Genomic DNA, 22,207 nt, shown 5'->3' on the forward strand with positions numbered 1-22,207 from the left:
TACAATTGTACGTCTTTTTGCAACCAGTGGAGTCGCCCCCTGCTGGCCATTTGAAAGAAGACGCTTCATATTTCATGGAGGCTGCATCAATAAAATGTCAAAAAGTTAAATAAAATGTGATAAAATAATATATTCTTTCTAATTCAAGTACAACTACTACTATACCTGCAGTGCAGGTATTGAGAATTGAATAGCTAATATTATAGAGAAGTCTATCTACCGTATTAGTACATTTTGAACCGATACATTGACTTTTCGTGAGCTCATCCACTTATTGTTTGTATGTCATGCACACACTTAACCCATTGAAGCCTGGAAAGCATTTACGTCGTTTTGTAGTATTTGTATAAGCTCTCAAATACTTTTTGAATTTCATTTCTATCTGCTACAGAGGCTGAAAAATCTATTATTTAGTAGAAGAGTTCACACTTTTTTTTCCAGAATTTTTCCAGAATTTCCAGAAAATTAGAGGCTTATTTTAAAATCATCCAGCGTTTTTTCAGGCCTCAATGGGTTAAAGGTATGCTACACTGCAAAAAAAGAAAAGTTGGGTGAACTCAAAATTTCAAGGCAACAAACTTCGATAAAATTTTAAGTTGGACAATTAAACTAAATATTTTAAGTTTTGTTTTTGAGTTTGCTCAACTCTGAATTTCTCTGGCACGATTATAACGCCGCTATGAATGTCTTTTTGCAACCAGTGGAGTCGCCCCCTGCTGGCCATTTGAAAGAAGACGCTTCATATTTCATGGAGGCTGCATCGATTTTTTTTTTAATATACAGTCAATACTTCAAACTCCCAGAATAACTTGATGCAATAGTTGCATAAAAAGAAAGGACAGGAAGTAGCAGACTAATGCAGCTGGCTCTGATCCTGCTAAAGCATCAGTGTGAATGACAAAAATCCAAGATTTGTGCGCAGCCAGCATTCACTCCTGCAACCTCAGAGCCCCATCAGCACCCTCTTAATGCCAGCACCAGTATGTGGGTGGGAGGGAGCACTCACACATGCACACACTCTCCCTGACCACCCATCATTCACGTGTCACAAACCTTTGGGACCCTATGCATTGGAGCGACGGCAGGGGGCCAGGGGCCGGCCACCGATCGATGGCGGTGATCAGAGAGGGAAATTACACTCATAACTTATTCAATGGCCCACAGGTACAACAACGACGTGAAGCACATAAAGATCCTGACCAAGGAGGGCTGCTTCTACATCGCAGAGAACAAGAAGTTCAGGAGCATATTAGTGAGTCTTTTCACTCTCTTTTTTTTAATTCCACCACTGCAATTCATAAATAAATCATCGTGTTCGCTTAATGAAGTGTCAAAACCTGAATTTTATTTTAGCAGTGTGCACAAAAATAGCCGTGATTAGAGAGACGTGTTTATACTGGCCCGAGGGCTCCAGCATTATATATAAGTGCAGTGCATATTAGAGAAAGATTCACCAGTTTTCTTTATGCCAATACTGTGTTTTCTGTAGCTACGATTAGCTAAGAAAAGGTTTTGAATGTAGCATTTTTTGTATTTTGTTGACATGTAATTTTGCAGCATTTTTTAGGGTCAAAGAGGCGGATCAAAAGTTCTTTCCCGTGTATTTACATTGTGTTATATCCTCTTTTCTTGTGCTATTTCACATCTACAGTAATCTAGATTTCAAGCAGGGCTGAAAAAACACTAACATGGGGAATTTGTCTGGTTTTACAATCTGATTTTCTAGAAAAATGTGCCGTGCAGTAAACACACATGCAAATGAATGCTTATTTACTACTTTGCTTACTCATTTGTGTGTGTCCAGGAGCTGTGCAGTGCATATTAGAAAGATTCACCAGTTTTCTTTATGCCAATACTGTGTTTTCTGTAGCTACGATTAGCTAAGAAAAGGTTTTGAATGTAGCATTTTTTAGTGTTTTGTTGACATATAATTTTGCAGCATTTTTTAAGGGTCAAAAAGGCAGATCAAAAGTTCTTTCCCGTGTATTTACATTGTGTTATATCCTCTTTTCTTGTGCTATTTCACATCTATTCTACAGTATTCTAGATTTCAAGCAGACTTTTCATTATTTGACAGATATGTAAATGATATAGATGTGTCAGTCAGGGCTGAAAAACAGTAACATGGGTAATTTATCTAGTTTTACAATCTGATTTTCTAGAAAAATGTGCTGTGCAGTAAACACACATGCAAATGAATGCTTATTTACTACTTAGCTTACTCATTTGTGTGTGTGTGTGTGTGTGTGTCCAGGAGCTGATTGAGTACTACAAACACCACTCCTTGAGGGAAGGTTTTAGGAGTCTTGACACCACACTGAAGTTTCCTTACCGGGAGCCAGAGAATGCTGCTATGCACCGCCTGAACCGGCCGGGTGGCAACAGTGAGTAAATCTGTAAAGTCACTATAACAGGGCTGTCAAACTCAAATACACAATGGGCCAAAATTTAAAACTTGAATAAAATCGCGGGCCAACATTGAACAAATAAACCTTTTAATATATACCAAACATGTTTTGCTTTAACATTAAATATGGAACCAGCAACGCTTATAAACATACAATATATAACTAAATAGTGCAGACATGCAAAATCAAATTTCAGATAAAAAACACATCAATGTCATTCATTTATTAAATAAAAATTAAATAAAAATCGTATGCCTCTTTTCTATTTGCATCCTTCTGATTTAAATGTCAAAATAAACTTTTTCAACAGGTTAATAAATTCTGCCTTTCTTTTCGCCATTTTTGGGAAGGGGTAGCTGGGAGACAGCTCTAGCTTGAGGTTGCTATGACGACTGTCACCGAGGAGCGTTTCTGGGTCCTGTCCTGCAGCAGGGCATTGTGGGATTTGTAGTATTAGCGGTAAATGCGCCGTATAATACCGGCGGGTCAGCTTTTATAGTACAATAATAATATAATAATTTGGTAATGCCTCGCGGGCCAAAAAAATTACACTCCGGGCCAAATTTGGCCCGCGGGCCAGTGTTTGACACCCCTGCACTATAAGAATATAAACATTCGCCACCATGGCCTTTACATGGTTATGGCGGAATGTGATAGGCAACAGCTGGACACCATAATAACTACTGACAAAGTCAAATAAAATGTGATAAAATAATATATTCTTCCTAATTCAAGTACAACTACTACTATACCTGCAGTGCAGGTATTGAGAATTGAATAGCTAATATTAAAGAGAAGTCTATCTATACCGTATTAGTACATTTTGAACCGATACATAGACTTTTCGTGAGCTCATCCACTTATTGTTTGCACACTTAAAGGTATGCTACACTGCAAAAAAAGAAAAGTTGGGTGAAGTCAAAATTTCAAGGCAACAAACTTCGATAAAATTTTAAGTTGGACAATTCAACTAAATATTTTAAGTTTTGTTTTTGAGTTTGCTCAACTCTGAATTTCTCTGGGACGATTGTAACGCCGCTATGAAATGTCAGCTAATGTTGCGACCACAATTTTGAGTTAGCATTGATACGCTAATGGCTACTCTTGTAGCTGTAATAAGCAGCGCCGCTAGCATCAGTTAGCCGCTAGCATCAGTTAGCCGCTAGCTTTCGCTAATGACCGAATTTCCCAACAAAGAAATAAGAGTTATCAGAACTATTGTCCCTTGTTGTGAACCCCAACTTAAAGATATAAGTAACAACAACTCATTAACGTTTTTGAGCACTGCTAGCATCAGTTAGCCGCTAGCATCAGTTAGCCGCTAGCTTTCGCTAATGACCGAATTTGTTTTTGAGCAGACAACTGGCTTCCTTTGTTGTGCTAACTTACATTATTGCCCTTAATGTCAGTCATTTATATTTCCAAGTTTTACCAAATTAAATCACTGTTTTAGGCCAAAAAATACAAGTTGGCTTTTTTGCAGTGCAGCCTGTATGGAGCCAGTGTGCAGTATGCAGGACTTATGAATAAAATGTATCGACTGATACAACAATCATCCCTCTCAATAATCAATTATGACCCACTAGAAGTTTGTGGTAATGTCTGTATCTATGGAAACCTGCCCTCTGTCTGTATTTTCTCTTTATTTTTCATTTTTCTATGTAAGGCTGCAACTTATAATTATTTTCATTATTGAGATATCTGTTGGTTAATTTCCTGATTTTGTCTTTAAAATCTGAATCAGAATATTTGAAAATGCCTATCACAATTTCCCCAAACCCGAGGTGTCGTCTTCGGATGGAGTGATTTGTGCGACTAACTAACAGTCCAAAATCCAAAGATATTTACTTTACTCAGTGGTGGAAGAAGTATTCAGATCCCGTACTTAAGTAAAAGTACTAATACAACACTATTTACTCCACTACAAGTACAAGTCCTGCATTCAAAACTTACTTAAAAGTACAAAAGTATCAGCATCAAAATGTACTTAAAGTATCAAAAGTAAAAGTACTTGTTATGCCGAATGGACCCACTCAGATTGTTTTATATATTCTAAATACCTTATTACATAATTTGTATTGATGATGTTATGTAAGCAGGGTTTTAATTTTGTAAAGATATGGCTCATTTAAGTACTTAATATACTGTTATAAGATTTAATAAAATAAAAAAAGTCTAATCACCTTAAATTGATCATTTGTTTTATGTTGAATCTCGACCTGAAAAGTAACTAAAGCTGTCAGCTAAATGTAGTGGAGTAAAAAGTACAATATTTGCCTCAAAATGTAGTGGAGTAGAAGTATAAAGTTACAGAAAATAGAAACACTTAAGTAAAGTACAAGTACCTCAAAATTGTTCTAAAGTACAGTACTTGAGTAATGTACTTAGTTACTTTCCACCACTGACTTTACTACAGTAGAAAACCGAGAAACGCAGCCAATCATTGCATTAAACAAGCTGATTTCAGTGAGTAAAGCAGAGTTTGTGATCTGACACCATCATGCTCCTTTTTACTGTTAACAGTTTTTGTTTTTGTCACTGGCTCTTCTGATTTCTCCCCCCACTCCTCCAGCTGCTTGTTCTGTTTCCTTATCTATCATCCTTCTCAGCTCCTTCAACAACTGCTTTAATTCACTTGGCAGCATCTTCACAGTCTTAAAAGAGCTCGGTAGCCATTTGTTGTTAAAAACAGTCCGGTCTCTTCTGAAGTTAATTGTTTGTGATTAAAGTGTCAAAGGACGGTTGGAGAATCCTGGAAGCATGTTATTAGATTTGGCATCACTCTGAACACTCTTTTTACTGATGATCAAATCAATCTGAGTCTTCAGAGGAGAGAAGTAATCTGGTAAAAACAGCAACAAGTTAACCCAAGTCAAGACCATTTATAATCTAGTCTAATCTACCTAGTGGCGAAGTTAAATACTATCCATTAATAGTTATTTTTATAGTCACAAATGCACATGATATACTCTGTTATTAGTGGAGCGGCTAAGTGCTCATTTTTGCCAGAATCTTTCAGTTTATGATACAAGCGTGAAAATTGGCATGAACACTCTCCATGGGTCACTTAACAAGAAAATTGTCCGAGACATTTGAAATTTTAAGATGGCGGCCATTTTTCAAGATGGCCAACACCTTAGTGGAGCAGTTAAGTGATATAATGGTTTATTTGGTGATACAAGCATATAAATTGGCATGAGCAGTCTCTGCTGGTCACTTGACAATAACCCACCCACAGTTACTTGAAATTCCAAGATGGCGGCCATTTTTCAAGATGGCCGACACCTTAGTGGAGCAATTGAATGATATAATGGTGTATTTGGTGGATATATGGTATATATATTGACATATAAGGAACATACTGGATAAGGTAAGGATTAAAAGTTATTACAATGTTCAATTATAAGTTAGTACAACTTACAGTTGAGTTGACAAAAATCTGAATTCAGAGTTGAGTAAACTCAAAAACATAAACTTAAAATATTTAGTTTATTTGTTCAACTTAAAAATGTATCGAAGTTTGTTGCCTTGAAATTTTGAGTTCACCCAACTTTTCTTTTTTTGCAGTGTATAGCGCTTTTATCCAAATTGCTTCACACTACAGACTGCGCTCATTTACCCGTTCACACACACATTCATACTGGTGTTAGAGGCTACCAGGGCACACTGGTGCCACCTGCCACCATTGGGAATTCATTCACACACCGATGAAGGCAGCATCAGGAGCCATTTGGGGTTCAGTATCTTGCTCAAGGATACTTCGACTTGTAGGCTGCATGGTCGGGGATCGAACCGCCAACCTTCCAATCAATGGGCGAGAGTAAAAGGATGTTTTTTTTTTTAAATGAAAAAAATTTAATAATGTTCCAGTGAAAATCATTCAATCAATCCAGATTGATTTAGAAATTAATTGCTATCAATTTACAACACAAGTGTAAATTGTGATATTAAAACAGACACAAATTGACCACAAAATGGTAAAAAAAAAAGACACAAAATGACCAAAAAAGACACAAAATGACCCAAAAAGACACAATATTACCAAAAAAAAGACACGAATTGACCACAAAATGATAAAAAAAAGACACAAAATGACAAAAAAAGACAGAAAATGACCCAAAAAGACACAAAATGACAAGAAAAAAGACACAAATTGACCACAAAATGGTAAAAAATAGACACAAAATGACCAAAAAAGACACAAAATTACAAAAAAAAGACACAAAATGACCAAAAAGACACAATATTACCAAAAAAAAGACACGAATTGACCACAAAATGATAAAAGACACGAATTGACCACAAAAGACACAAAATGACCAAAAAGGACACAAAATTACCAAAAAAAAGACACGAATTGACCACAAAATGATAAAAGAAAGACACAAAATGACCAAAAAAGACACAAAATGACCAAAAAAAGACACAAAATGACCAAAAAAAAGACAAAATTACCAAAAAAGACACAAAATTACAAAAAAAAAAGACACGAATTGACCACAAAATGATAAAAAAAAGACACTAATTGTGTAAATTGTGATATTAAAACAGACGTTTACCAGTTTTGTTAAACTGTATTTCAGCTTTCAACTGCTGCAAACATCACTTTACATTTCAGACAGGCAAAAAAATTCATTAGGAACTACGCCTCAGTAAGTTGTTGGCAAACTGTTGTTGTGGATGTTGTGGTGTGCTGTCTGGCTACAGATCGGAGAAGTGTGATTTATTTTTACCGGTGTAAGAATGAACTGTTTGTTCTGTTATGACAAACCTGGCAAAACCAAACACAAAGCAGCTGTTGTGGCCAACACTTTGTGTACTGGAATGCAGCACACTGATGATTATTTCTGCATGCAGCTGCTGCTTTGTCACTCATTACCCTCACTAACCTGATTCCTCTTAGCATTCAGGTGTGAGATATTATTTATCAGGGCTGAATAAGACACAACACAAGACCTCGTGAGATGATTTCCTTTCTGATTTTGCATGTAACAGATGTAGGCTGTGTAACTTTGAACGGGGATTTTAATGAAAGGATGTTGGGGTTTGAAGTGAAGCAACAGATGAAATATACACATTTCTGTGCACTGTAAAAAAAAATGTCTGTAGATTTTACGGTGGAAAAACTGCTAAACCATGACAGTAAAATACCGTAAAATGATAAATGAGTTAATTCAGTTTCAGTAACAATGAAACACTGTAAATATATACACTACCGGTCAAAAGTTTTAAGTTAACAACTTAACTCTATGGAGTCTTGGGCTATTTTTGAATTCTTTTCATGTCTTTGTAAGTCATTATGTGTCTTTTTTGGTAATTTTGTGTCTTTTTTTTAGTCATTTTGTGTCTTTTGGTGTCTTTTTTTGGTCATTTTGTGTCTTTTTTTGGTCATTTTGTGTCTTTTTTTTGGTCATTTTGTGTCTTTTTTTAGTCATTTTGTGTCTTTTGGTGTCTTTTTTTGGTCATTTTGTGTCTTTTTTTAGTCCTTTAGTCCAACATAAAATGTGATTTTGAATCTTTTTTTTACTTTCAAAACACTATCATGCTCAATAAAGAATTTTAAATGTTGCAAATGTGCATTAATTTCAGAGTACACTGAGACATTAAACTGCATCATTTTCAATTAAATTCTGGAAAAGTTGGTGTGTTCTAAAACTTTTGACCAGTAGTGTATATCAGCCAAAACTGTTTTTTTTTAAATACGTAACTCCACTGTAAAATACACTGGCACCTTGTTTGTAACAAAATATATTGTAATATATATACAAGCCTTCACTATAATTTTTGCATTTATTTTTTGTAAAAATACTTTTTCTCACTTTTAAATGGACTAAACACCATATCTCTAACAGAAATATACTGTGATATTTAATGTTAAAATCTTTGTATTATGCGGCATTTATAATTATAATTAGTATTAGTATTTTCTTGTCAATTATATGGCAGAACAGAGTTTCTTTTGATTGAAAAACTTTTTCTTTTTTACAGTAAAATATGGAATAAAAGGGCAATCTTAAACATGAAATCAACAGTGCTAATATCATTTTACCGTAATATTAGAAAAAGTTGCACCGTATTTATTACGGTAAATTTCTGGCAACCACAGCTGCTGGTTTTTACCGTAAAAACAACAGGTTTTTTTTTTACAGTGTAGCTCTGTACTTACACTGTAAAAAAAAACCTGTTGTTTTTACGGTAAAAAAACCGGCAGCTGTGGTTGCCAGAACTTTACCGTAATAAATGCGGTGCAACTTTTTGTAACATTACGGTAAAGCACTGTTGATTTCACATTCAAGATTGCCCTTTTATTCCATATTTTACCGTAAAAAAAAAAAGTTTTTCCATCAAAATAAACGCTGTTCTGCCATATAATTGACAAAAAAGATTTTACCATTAAATATTACAGTATATTTCTGTTAGAGATATGGCTGCCAGGTTTTTACCGTAAAAACAACAGGGTTTTTTTTACAGTGTGAGGAAAAAGTATAGTATTTCTAGTGTAGTTTGGCGATGGAAAGTGCATTTGAAATGTAAAAAGACTTGAGAGTTTATGTTGGGGGAAAGGAATTCAGAATTCAGTTCATCCTTTTGTTTTATTGGCTTGGCTGATAATGTCAGGTGGGGATAAGTTTAATAAAAACCATCAAGGGAAGAAGAAGAAAGTGCTATTCGCCCTGTAAAACATCCACGATCAGCCCACACAAGCGGAATGTTTCATGCAATGCCAGAAGAAAAGGTATTAAACAGTGTGTGAGCCAGGCAAAGCAACATTGCCCATCAGTTGGTTAATGGAAAATGTATGACTTATAGCAATCAGTGGCAAAATGAGATTTCATTTGAACCCTGTATGCCACCGTGTGCAGTGGAAAGAAAAAAGGAAAAAGGAGAAAGTCTCGTCTTGCTGACGATCACGTTCCAAGCGGGTGAAATGTGAACAGATTGTACAGAGCTGTTTGGTTGTTCTAGTGGCAAATTGACCACAAAATGGTAAAAAAGACACAAAATGACCAAAAAAGACACGAATTGACCACATAATGATAAAAAAAAGACACAAAATGACCCAAAAAGACACAAAATGACAAAAAAAAAACACAAATTGACCACAAAATGGTAAAAAAAAAACACAAAATGACCAAAAAAGACACAAAATTACCAAAAAAAGACACACAATTACCAAAAAAGACACAAAATTACCAAAAAAAAGTCACAAATTGACCACAAAATGGTAAAAAAAAGACACAAAATGACCAAAAAAGACACAAAATTACCCAAAAAAAAGACACAAAATGACCAAAAAGACACAAAATTACCAAAAAAAGACACATATTGACCACAAAATGGTAAAAAAAAAAAGACACAAGATGACCAAAAAAAGACACAAAATGACCAAAAAAGACACGAATTGACCACATAATGATAAAAAAAAAGACACAAAATGACCAAAAAAAGACACAAAATGACCCAAAAAGACACAAATTGACCACAAAATGGTAAAAAAAAGACACAAAATGACCAAAAAAGACACAAAATTACCAAAAAAAGACACACAATTACCAAAAAAGACACAAAATTACCAAAAAAAAGTCACAAATTGACCACAAAATGGTAAAAAAAGACACAAAATGACCAAAAAAGACACAAAATTACCCAAAAAAAAGACACAAAATGACCAAAAAGACACAAAATTACCAAAAAAAGACACATATTGACCACAAAATGGTAAAAAAAAAAAAGACACAAAATGACCAAAAAAAGACACAAAATGACCAAAAAAGACACAAATTGACCACAAAATGGTAAAAAAAAAAGACACAAAATGACCAAAAAAGACACAAAATTACCAAAAAAAAGACACAAAATTACCAAAAAAAAGACACAAAATTACCAAAAAAGACACAAAATTACCAAAAAAAAGTCACGAATTGACCACAAAATGATGAAAAAAAAGACGAATTGTGTAAATTGTGATATTAAAACAGACGTTTACCAGTTTTGTTAAACTGTATTTCAGCTTTCAACTGCTGCAAACATCACTTTACATTTCAGACAAATTCATTAGGAACTACGCCTCAGTAAGTTGTTGGCAAACTGTTGTTGTGGATGTTGTGGTGTGCTGTCTGGCTACAGATTGGAGCAGAGTGATTTATCTTTACCGGTGTAAGAATGAACTGTTTGTTCTGTTATAACAAACCTGGCAAAACCAAACACAAAGCAGCTGTTGTGGCCAACACTTTGTGAGGGGCACAACTGTACTGATTTTTTTATTTCTAATGACAGCGCCAACATGAGACCAAACAGTTTAAATTTATATACTTATATATATACTAACCAGTAGTTCTCAACCTTTCTGAGTCGCGACCCCCGCTCACTGAACACAATCTCAAACGCACAGTTCAGATCATACAAACTCAGTTGATACAACAAATTTTGGACAAATAATGAAGCAAAATGACCAAAAAGGGGAAACAAAATGACCAAAAAAAGACACAAAATGACCCAAAAAGACACAAAATGACCCAAAAAGACACAAAATGACCAAAAAAGACACAAAATTACCAAAAAAAAGACACGAATTGACCACAAAATGATAAAAAGACACAAAATGACCAAAAAAAGACACAAAATGACACAAAAAGACACAATATTACCAAAAAAAAAAGGACACAAATTGACCTCAAAATGATAAAGGACACAAATTGACCACAAAATGGTAAAAAAAAGATACAAAATGACCAAAAAAAGACACAAAATGACCCAAAAAGACACAAAATGACAAAAAAAAGACACAAATTGACCTCAAAATGATAAAGGACACAAATTGACCACAAAATGGTAAAAAAAAAAAGACACAAAATGACCAAAAAAAGACACAAAATGACACAAAAAGACACAATATTACCAAAAAAAAAGGACACAAATTGACCTCAAAATGATAAAGGACACAAATTGACCACAAAATGGTAAAAAAAAGATACAAAATGACCAAAAAAAGACACAAAATGACCCAAAAAGACACAAAATGACAAAAAAAAGACACAAATTGACCTCAAAATGATAAAGGACACAAATTGACCACAAAATGGTAAAAAAAAAAAGACACAAAATGACCAAAAAAAGACACAAAATGACCAAAAAATACACAAAATGACCAAAAAAAAGACACGAAAGGCTGAAAATTCATTAGGAACTACGCCTCAGTGAGTTGTTGGCCAACTGTTGTTGTGGATGTTGTGGTGTGCTGTCTGGCTACAGATTGGAGCAGTGTGATTTATTTTTACCGGTGTAAGAATGAACTGTTTGTTCTGTTATAACAAACCTGGCAAAACCAAACACAAAGCAGCTGTTGTGGCCAACAGTTTGTGAGGGGAACAACTGTATGCTGCTGCGTGCAGCGGAAAAGAAAAAAGGAAAAGGAGAAACGTGACGATCACGTTCCAAGCGGGTGAAATGTGAACAGATTGTACGGAGCTGTTTGCTTGTTCTAGTGGAGGCCTGTTGTTCAAACTCTGCTTCAAAACACAAGTCGAGACAGCTCCGATCCAAATTAGTTTTGCTCCGGTGTGGTCTTCTATCTTGTAGGCAGCCTCCTCCTGGTGCGCCGCTTCATTTTCTCTCTTTCACTTCTTAAATGACTCTTTTTGTTTTGATTTCCATCCTCCTCGAGCACGGCTGGAAGACTGCTAATTAATGTTTCGGCTTTGTTTTATGTTTTTTGGACAGCTTTGCAGAAGGCAAAACTGATTGATTGATAGTCTTTTTTTACCGATACACCAACAACAACAACAACACATTTTATGTTGGACTAAAGGACTAAAAAAAGACACAAAATGACCAAAAAAAGACAAAATGACAGCTTTGCAGAAGGCAAAACTGATTGATTGATAGTTTTTTTTTACCGATACACCAACAACAACAACAACACATTTTATGTTGGACTAAAGGACTAAAAAAAGACACAAAATGACCAAAAAAAGACACAAAATGACAAAAAAAAGACACCAAAGACACAAAATGACCAAAAAAAGACAAAATGACAGCTTTGCAGAAGGCAAAACTGATTGATTGATAGTTTTTTTTTACCAATACACCACCAACAACAACAACAACACATTTTATGTTGGACTAAAGGACTAAAAAAAGACACAAAATGACAAAAAAAAGACACAAAATGACAAAAAAAGACACCAAAAGACACAAAATGACCAAAAAAAGACAAAATGACAGCTTTGCAGAAGGCAAAACTGATTGATTGATAGTTTTTTTTTACCAGTACACCAACAACAACAACAACACATTTTATGTTGGACTAAAGGACAAAAAAAAGACACAAAATGACAAAAAAAAGACACAAAATGACAAAAAAAAGACACCAAAAGACACAAAATGACCAAAAAAAGACAAAATGACAGCTTTGCAGAAGGCAAAACTGATTGATTGATAGTTTTTTTTTACCAATACACCAACAACAACAACAACACATTTTATGTTGGACTAAAGGACTAAAAAAAGACACAAAATGACCAAAAAAAGACACAAAATGACAAAAAAAAGACACCAAAAGACACAAAATGACCAAAAAAAGACAAAATGACAGCTTTGCAGAAGGCAAAACTGATTGATTGATAGTTTTTTTTACCAATACACCAACAACAACAACAACAACAGCAACGATACAAGTGTTAACCCAAAATATAAATTAATATGTGTCCGTGGAACAATCTCATCCCACAGCGTGTGTGTGTGGGACTCTGGGCTGCTGATTGGATTTTAGCCCATCTTCACTCTCTTGTGAAATGATACAGTGTGTGTGTGTGTGTGTGTGTGTGTGTGTGTGTGTTCTTGTATTTCCTACATAGTGAGGACCAGAACACGTTTTTAACCAACAGATTGAGGACATTTTTGCAAAGTGAGGACATTTCGGCCGGTCCTCACTTCTTTAAAGGCTTTTTTGAGATTTCAGACTTTGTTTTAAGGGTTAAAGGTTACATGATAATGATAATTAACTGAAACTGTATTGTGTGGTTACAAAACCAACTAAAATTATAGTGAAAATGTCGTTTTCATCTTTGTCAACTTTTTTCATACATAATGAAGATGGATAAGACAAAGAAAATAAAGGCAAAATTTACTGTGACCTCTTTTAATCTCCCACCCAACAAATACCCCATTACAAAAAACTACAACTACACTGTAAAAGATAATCTATTTAATTTACGGTAAAATACCGGCAGCTGTGGTTGCCAGAATTTCACCGTAAAAATTACAGTGAGTGGATTTTCTACTGTAAATTTAAATGTAAATATCAGCAAAAACTGTAATTTAGACTGAGTAGTCCCTTTATTTAAAAGTAATTGTGTCCTTGAGACAATATGGTATTTCTCCATTCATTTTACATGATTTTTAAAAATATTTTTACAGTAAAACTGTGTGTTTTTCAAAAGTTTTGTTCTATTCTGTGATTTACAGTAATTAAAAGTGTCTGTTATGGTGATATGCAATTTTTTATTTTAGGCCGTATTTCTCATGCAATTCGACAGCATTTTACTGTAATTTCTACAAACACTTTTTACAGTGTAACACTAAAACTAATACAAACTAAACTAAAACTAAAGCATTTAAAAATAAATAAAAACTAAACTAAAACTAGCAAACTCACTCTAAAAACTAATTAAAACTAACTGAATTCAAAAACAAAAATGCACAACAAAATTTAAACTAAAACTAATGAAAAATCTAAAACTATTATAACCTTGCCAGGGAATTCACTGGTACAATGAGGGTCCTCACAAAGATAGAAATACAAGAATGTGTGTGTGTGTGCATGTGTGTGTGTGTGTGTGTGTGTGTGTGTGTGTGTGTGTGTGTTACTTCTTTATTTCTGATATTTGAAGTTGTGTATAAGCTAACAAAGCCATGGTGGTTATACTTGATTTTTTTCATAGCTGTACAACATTCAGAAAGGGTGGTCCCCACACATGATGAATAAAATGTTGGTCCCCGTGAAACACAAAAACCCGTATGTGTGTGTGTGTGTGTGTGTGTGTGTGTGTGTGTGATCTATTAGTCAACCAGCCCATATTGTGTATTCCAGTGTGTTCCAAATCAGATTTTGCAAAAATGAAGCATGGAGAATGCAGCTGGTGTTTTGTTTTGTGTTTGAAGTGGAGGGCGATCTCTCTTCATATATATATATATATATATATATATATATATATATATATATATATATATATATATATATATATATATATATATATATTGCTCCTACCTAGACACCATTAGGGCTTGCTGAGCTGTCTCTCTGTGCGCTGATTAGTATTCATTTTAAAAACCACTGGAGCTCTGCTCTCCTTACAGCATATCAATAACCCAGGCCAGTTAACTTGCCAGCAGTATTGTTGGGAGCGACACATTTTTCATAAAGTTTTCAGCATTTGTCTGCCAGTGTGCCATAGATTTTCTATTCCCAGTGGCAGAAATGTTTGCATGAAGCCCTGAATGGAGAGGTACAGTTTAAAAAAAGTGGAGCACATTTGTAAAATGGGTTTATTATTGCCAAGAGCTGGGACCTTAAACCTCTTAACTCATTTTAACTAAAATATAGTCATAAATGAATGTCTGATACAGAACCTTGGATATTCTCAAATTAAATTATATCAACTGAACACAATCTCAAACGCACAGTTCAGATCATACAAACTCAGTTGATACAACAAATTTTGGACAAATAATGAAGCAAAATGACCAAAAAGGGGAAACAAAATGACCAAAAAAAGATACAAAATGACACAAAAAGACACAAAATGACCAAAAAAAGACACAAAATGACCAAAAGAAGTGGAGCACATTTGTAAAATGGGTTTATTATTGCCAAGAGCTGGGACCTTAAACCTCTTAACTAATTTGAACTAAAATATAGTCATAAATGAGTGTCTGATACAGAACTTTGGATATTCTCAAATTAAATTATATCAATTAAACGCTGCTATTTGTAACTATTTGTATCTCTTTGAGGGTTTTTTGTGTCTCTTGGTAGTTGTTTTGCATCTCTTTGTAGTGCTTACGTCTCTGTTTGTAGTTGATCAGAATCAGTTTGTAGATTTGTGTCTCTTTGTGGTCGTTTTGAGTTTTGTGTATCTTTGTTGATGTTTTCTGTTTCTTTGTAGTTGCTTTGCATCTCTCTTTAGGGGTTTTGTGGATCTCTGTAGTTGCTTTATGTCTCTTGGGAGTTGTTTTGCATCTGTTGTAGTTGTTCTGTGTCTCTTTGTGGCTGTTTTGTGTCTCTTTGTGGTCGTTTTGAGTGCCTTTTTTTGGTCATTTTGTGTCTCTTGGTAGTTGTTCTGCATCTCTTTGTAGTGCTTACATCTCTGTTTGTAGTTGATCAGAATCAATTTGTAGATTTGTGTCTCTTTGTGGTCGTTTTGTGTCTCTTTGGGGCCATTTTGTGTCTCTTTGTGGTCGTTTTGTGTCTCTTTGGGGCCATTTTGTGTCTCTTTGTGGTCGTTTTGAGTGTCTTTGGGGCCATTTTGTGTCTCTTTGTGGTCGTTTTGAGTGTCTTTGGGGCCATTTTGTGTCTCTTTGTGGTCGTTTTGAGTGTCTTTGGGGCCATTTTGTGTCTCTTTGTGGACGTTTTGTGTCTCTTTGTGGACGTTTTGTGTCTCTTTGTGGCCGTTTTGTGTCTCTTTGGGGCCATTTTGTGTCTCTTTGTGGTCGTTTTGAGTGTCTTTATGAATGTTTAATGTGTCTTCATTGTTTCTCTTTGTGGTCATTGTCTCTTTTTATTGTTATTTGATTCATTTGCCATCACGACCTATAACAGTTTCTTCCTACAGAGTCCATTCGGTTCATCCATGATACTAATAACTACACTGCAAAAAAAGAAAAGTTGGATGAACTCAAAATTTCAAGGCAACAAACTTCGATAAAATTTTAAGTTGGGCAATTAAACTAAATATTTTAAGTTTTGTTTTTGAGTTTGCTCAACTCTGAATTCTGAAAAAATGTTGTCAACTCAACTGTAAGTTGTACTAACTTATAATTTTACATTATAAGTTATAATAACTTTTAATCCTCACTTCTGCTAACTTCTGTAATGTGCTGAATTGGCACGATTGTAGCGCCGCTATGAAATGTCAGCTAATGTTGCAACCACAATTTTGAGTTAGCATTGATACGCTAATGGCTACTCTTTAACTGTAACAAGCAGCGCCGCTAGCATCAGTTAGCCGCTAGCATCAGTTAGCCGCTAGCGTCAGTTAGCCGCTAGCATCCGTTAGCCGCTAGCTTTCGCTAATGAATTTCACCGCTTTCCCGCATTTCACAACAAAGAAATAAGAGTTATCAGAACTATTGTCCCTTGTTGTGAACCCCAACTTAAAGATATAAGTAACAACAACTCACCAACTTGTTTTTGAGCAGACAACTGGCTTCCTTTGTTGTGCTAACTTACATTATTGCCCTAAATGTCAATAATTTATATTTCCAAGTTTTACCAACTTAAATCACTGTTTTAGGCCAAAAAATACAAGTTGGCTTTTTTGCAGTGTACCTGTCTCCCTCAGACTTCCTGCATGGTTCTATATAATGTATATAGATAGATATATAATGTATATAGCATGAGAGTTTCCTATTGCCTGGACAATACAAATAATTCCTGCACTGGGAATAGGATGTTTTGTTCACCCCAGTTAAACTTTTCTGGAAAAAAAAATGTTCATTGGCATCCATTTAGTCAACTACTTGTATTGAATTTATATGGCATATAGTGTGTTTCTAGTGAGAGAAACCTTTGAAGCATCAGCAGTTTCTCCTGACTGTACTTGTGCCATACTTGCTATGTTGACATTCCAAAATAACCCAGTGGATTTAAATTTATTCATAAAGACTAAGGTACTAATACTTTCAGGGTTAAAGGTTCTATTCCCCAGAGCGAGACGCTAACACTGCCAACTCTGAGACATTGTTGGAATCGGATCAATGCCTGTAGCTTCTTTCTCTGCCAGTGGAAATACTGGATGAGAGATAGAAATACAAAAGCAGCAGGCCTCCGGTGGGTTATTTCTCAACTTGTTTGCAAAGAAAAGGTACAGTTAGTCCGTCCAAAGTAAAGAAATGTGTCCTGTCGACATTGTGAGCTTCAGAAAGACTATAAAAAGGATTAGTATACCAGACAAAAGTTCTATAACAATAAATGAATCTCACACGCACAGTTCAGATCATACAAACTCAGTTGATACAACAAATTTTGGACAAATAATGAAGCAAAATTACCAAAAAGGGGAAACAAAATGACCCAAAAAAAGACACAAAATGACTGAAAAAAGACACAAGTTGACCAGAAAATGACCAAAAAAGACACAAAATTACCAAAAAAAGACACAAAATGACCCAAAATGACCAAAAAAAGACACAAATTGACCAAAAAAGACACAAAATGACCAAAAAAAGACACAAAATGACCCAAAAAGACACAAAATGACCCAAAAAGACACAAAATGACCAAAAAAAGACACAAAATGACCCAAAAAGACACAAAATGACCAAAAAAAAGACACAAATTGACCACAAAATGGTCAAAAAAAGACACAAAATGACCAAAAAAAGACACAAAATGACCCAAAATGACAAAAAAAAGACACAAATTGACCACAAAATGACCAAAAAAGACACAAAATGACCAAAAAAAGACACAAAATGACCCAAAAAGACACAAAATGACCAAAAAAAGACACAAAATTACCCAAAATGACAAAAAAAGACACAAATTGACCACAAAATGGTCAAAAAAAGACACAAAATGACCAAAAGACACAAAATGACAAAAAAAGACACAAAATTACAAAAAAAAAGACACAAATTGACCACAAAATTATAGAAAAAAGACACAAAATGACCAAAAAAAGACATTAATTGACCAAAAAGACTAAAACACATGAACACTTTAACACAGTGGAGACAGAGCTGACTTCAAAAATGATTTGGCGACATTGTGAGCTTCAGAAAGACTATAAAAAGGATTAGTATACCATACAAAAGTTCTATAACAATAAATGTGAAATAAAGTAACATTATTTTATGATAAGTTCTCAAGTTAAACGTGTCTGTCAGAGGAGATTTGTGAGGATTTGTGTCTGCAGTTGTGTCTGTATTACAGCTGGAAGATCGTCTTTATAAATATGCAAATATAAATCTATTCCCTGTGCTGTAATTGTGAGTACACTGCATGTTCCTCCCAATTAAATGCGCAAGTAAAGCTGTCGTCTCCCATTAATGATGGAGACAACCTTTTGGCAAATTGGCAACAAGATGTGTGGTTGCTTCATATTTCAACAAAATCTCAACAGTGATGTGTATTTGTTTCGTTTGACCTTTAGTCAGGACAATCTTTACATTTTTCCAATACCAGAAAACTAAATGTGCATTCCTCAAAGTTTTATTAAAATTAGACTGCTGTGGAATATCACAAACATGCCTAAACTGTTTTTAATTGGAGCACCACTTCATGCCTGCAAGTGTATTATGTAAATTTATAATAGCTTGGTTTTGTAGCGGTTTCACTTTCAGAAGTTAGAGTCTTTGAATTCTTTGTTAAAGTGGACCTAATATGCTCATTTTCAGGTTCATACAATTGTTTTGGATTTAACTAGAACATCTACTAGAACAACAACACTGCCAATGGCAAAACAAAAATCCCTTTCTGCTTTGATAAGTCAGTGTCTCCAGGTCTTCTACCAGGAAAAACCACCAAGAAAAGCTTCTTAACCAAAAACAAACATGTTCCTGCAGGAATGTGATCCAGAACTGGGGAGAAAAAAAAAACACGATCAGCAAGGAGATTACAGTTTTCCCTGAAGTTAGCATGTAGTGGTGGCACATTCTGTCATGAAAAAACATGAATTAACCCATTAAGGCCTAAAAAGCCTGGAAAAAATGCCTGCAAAACCTTTTAAAACCGATTTTAAAATAAGCCCCTAAAACCTGAAGTTTTGTTAGTAATTGTATCTGTCTTTTTTTGGTAGTTCTGTGTCTTTTTTTGATAATTTTGTGTCTTTTTTTGATAATTCTGTGTCTTTTTTAATAATTTTGTGTCTTTTTTGGTAATTTTGTGTCTTTTTTTTGTTAATTTTGTGTCTTTATTTGGTAATTCTGTGTCTTTTTTGATAATTTTGTGTCTTTTTTTGGTAATTTTGTGTCTTTTTTGGTAATTTTGTGTCTTTTTTGGTAATTCTGTGGGTTTTTTTAAATAATTTGTGTCTTTTTTTGGAAATTGTGTGTCCTTTTTGGTCATTTTGTGTCTTTCTTTGGTGATGATTTCAAAGTTCTGGAAAAGTCTCATGTTGCATTGCAACACTCCCACATGTATTCTGATGCATTTAATTGTCCAAGAGATAATAGGTGGAAAAAACTACAAATACTACAAAACGACGTATCCGCTTTCCAGGCTTTAATGGGTTAACAGTTTCTTAACCGAAAAAGACACAATAAAACATGTCCATGGAGAGATGTGATCCACAACAAAGATGACAGGTTTCCCTGAAGTTAGCTTGGAGCTACATGTAGCATAGTGGTGGCACATTCAGCCTTCAAAAAACACCAATTAACAGTTTGTCAACCATAAACAACACAATCAAACATGTTCCAGCAGGAATGGGAACAGTGGAGAAATAATTATCGGCAACCAAGATTACATTCCTTGAAGTTAGCATGTAGCTACATGTAGCAGTGTATGTAAACACTGCAGTAATATGCCTGGAGCAGCAGCACGAGAAAACAAGTTGGACCTGAGTGTTGCTTCATTTGCTTCACATAGATTCCCACATTATTTGAAACTTTGTCTTAAATAGTGTTACAATGTCAGATGTTCATATTGTGGCCAGAAAATAAGGAAAAGCATAATAGGTACCGTTTAAAACACAACTGTTGAAAGAGTTAGATGCCTCATATTTCAGAGGTCAAATTTTTTATTTCTAATGACAGCGCCAACATGAGACCAAACAGTTTAAATATATTTACTTTGGATTAAACCAGTAGTTCTCAACCTTTTTGAGTCGCGACCCCCAATTTAACATGCATGTTGCCCGCGACCCCCGCTCACTGAACACAATCTCACACGCACAGTTCAGATCATACAAACTCAGTTGATACAACAAATTTTGGACAAATAATGAAGCAAAATGACCAAAAAGGGGAAACAAAATGACCAAAAAAGACACAAAATTACCAAAAAAAAAGATACAAATTGACCACAAAATGGTAAAAAAAAGACACGATTTGACCACAAAACGACCAAAAAAAGACACAAAATGACCAAAAAAAAAGACACGAATTGACCACAAAATGATAAAAAAAGACACGAATTGACCAAAAAAGACACAAAATGACCAAAAAAGACACAAATTGACCACAAAATGGTAAAAAAAAGACACAAAATGACCAAAAAATACACAAAATGACCAAAAAAGACACAAAATTACCAAAAAAAGACACGAATTGACCACAAAATGATTTAAAAAAGACACGAATTGACCACAAAATGATTTAAAAAAGACACAAAATTATCAAAAAGACTAAAACACATGAACACTTTAACACAGTGGAGACAGAGCCCAATTGGGGTCCCGACCCCAAGGTTGAGAATAGCTGGTGTAGATGAAGCATCCCCACTAGAGCTCGCCCTGTTCCTGTCCTCATTTATTTATTTTTTTATCAAACTGCAACTGTGTTCTTTCTACCTCAGAGTTGGGATTGTAAAAAAACATGTTTCTTTTTTCTTCTCTTGCTTCTCTCTCCTTCTACCATCCCTCCCCCCATCCCTCCCCCTGCCTGGCCTGACATAGCCCCATTGCTCTGCGGCCTCTCTTTTGTAACTCCTGCCGGCTACAGCTTTGTACCTCCTTCCTCTGCTCCCTTCTGGTCAGGTACAGGTATCGCTTCTCTCTCTCTCTGTCTGTCTCCACAACACTATTTCTCTCTCTTTTCCTTTCATGTTGAAGGCTGCTTAGCATGCTGGCTGTAGCTCAGAGCATTCACACCTCACATCGTCTGAATCTGCCACCCAGCTTCCCATCGCACCTCTTCCATAGAGTCCGGCGGTTTAGGACCAGATTTGGGAAGAAAGGGGACACGTCGGACAAAAGCACCAAATTTTTTCCATATCGTTAGCCTCATAGCATAATTGCCTAAGTCATTTTTTGGCTTTACTTAACTTTACTCTCCTATCACTGCTGCATCTTTCTGCCATATTGCCTATGTTCTCAACCTATCAGAACACTTGTTAGAGTCCAAAATCACTTTTTTTAAGTCAAAATGACTTAGTCATCTCTTTAACTCAGGTATTTTTGCCACTACATACAAACCAAACTACATTATTTCTATGTAAGAGAAAAAATGCCTTAGTCAGGGCATATTCTGCCACTTTTATCTGTTATGAAAACAATGTGTTTAATTTTTTATGCAAACTTGTTCACACTTCTATTTGAACTTACTTGTTTTTTACGAAAACGTCCAAATATGACTTAGGCAAATATGCTATGAGGCTAACGACATGCTCTCTATCACTATAGGTTTCAATTTTTGATAGGAGCCACTTCATCAAGATTGCAGATCGGAGATGGCACCCATATAAAATCTATGAGAACCAGTATATCTTCTAAGGCACTTAGAAGGTCAATCTTAGTGTCAAAATATACATTTTCTGGGTCAAAGAATAATTTAAAGCTACTGAGAATATCACTAGATGATCAAATAGATATGTTCATTTTGGCCATGTATTTACATAATTATTAGATTCCAAACATTTT

At 34.9% G+C, this 22,207-nt stretch overlaps 1 protein-coding gene across 1 annotated transcript in view; it reads left to right on the top strand.

Moving 5' to 3' along the window:
• LOC131962463 (guanine nucleotide exchange factor VAV3) overlaps positions 1 to 22,207 on the top strand; it is a 185,614-nt gene that overhangs the window by 152,895 nt on the left and 10,512 nt on the right. The window contains exons 24-26 of the mRNA XM_059327470.1: positions 1,165 to 1,252; positions 2,255 to 2,384; positions 21,245 to 21,325. Coding sequence (XP_059183453.1) covers positions 1,165 to 1,252; positions 2,255 to 2,384; positions 21,245 to 21,325 — 299 coding nt within the window. The remainder of the gene's footprint in view (positions 1 to 1,164; positions 1,253 to 2,254; positions 2,385 to 21,244; positions 21,326 to 22,207) is intronic.

The sequence above is a fragment of the Centropristis striata genome, chromosome 23 (genome assembly GCF_030273125.1).
Source record: "Centropristis striata isolate RG_2023a ecotype Rhode Island chromosome 23, C.striata_1.0, whole genome shotgun sequence".
Taxonomy (NCBI): Eukaryota; Metazoa; Chordata; class Actinopteri; order Perciformes; family Serranidae; genus Centropristis; species Centropristis striata.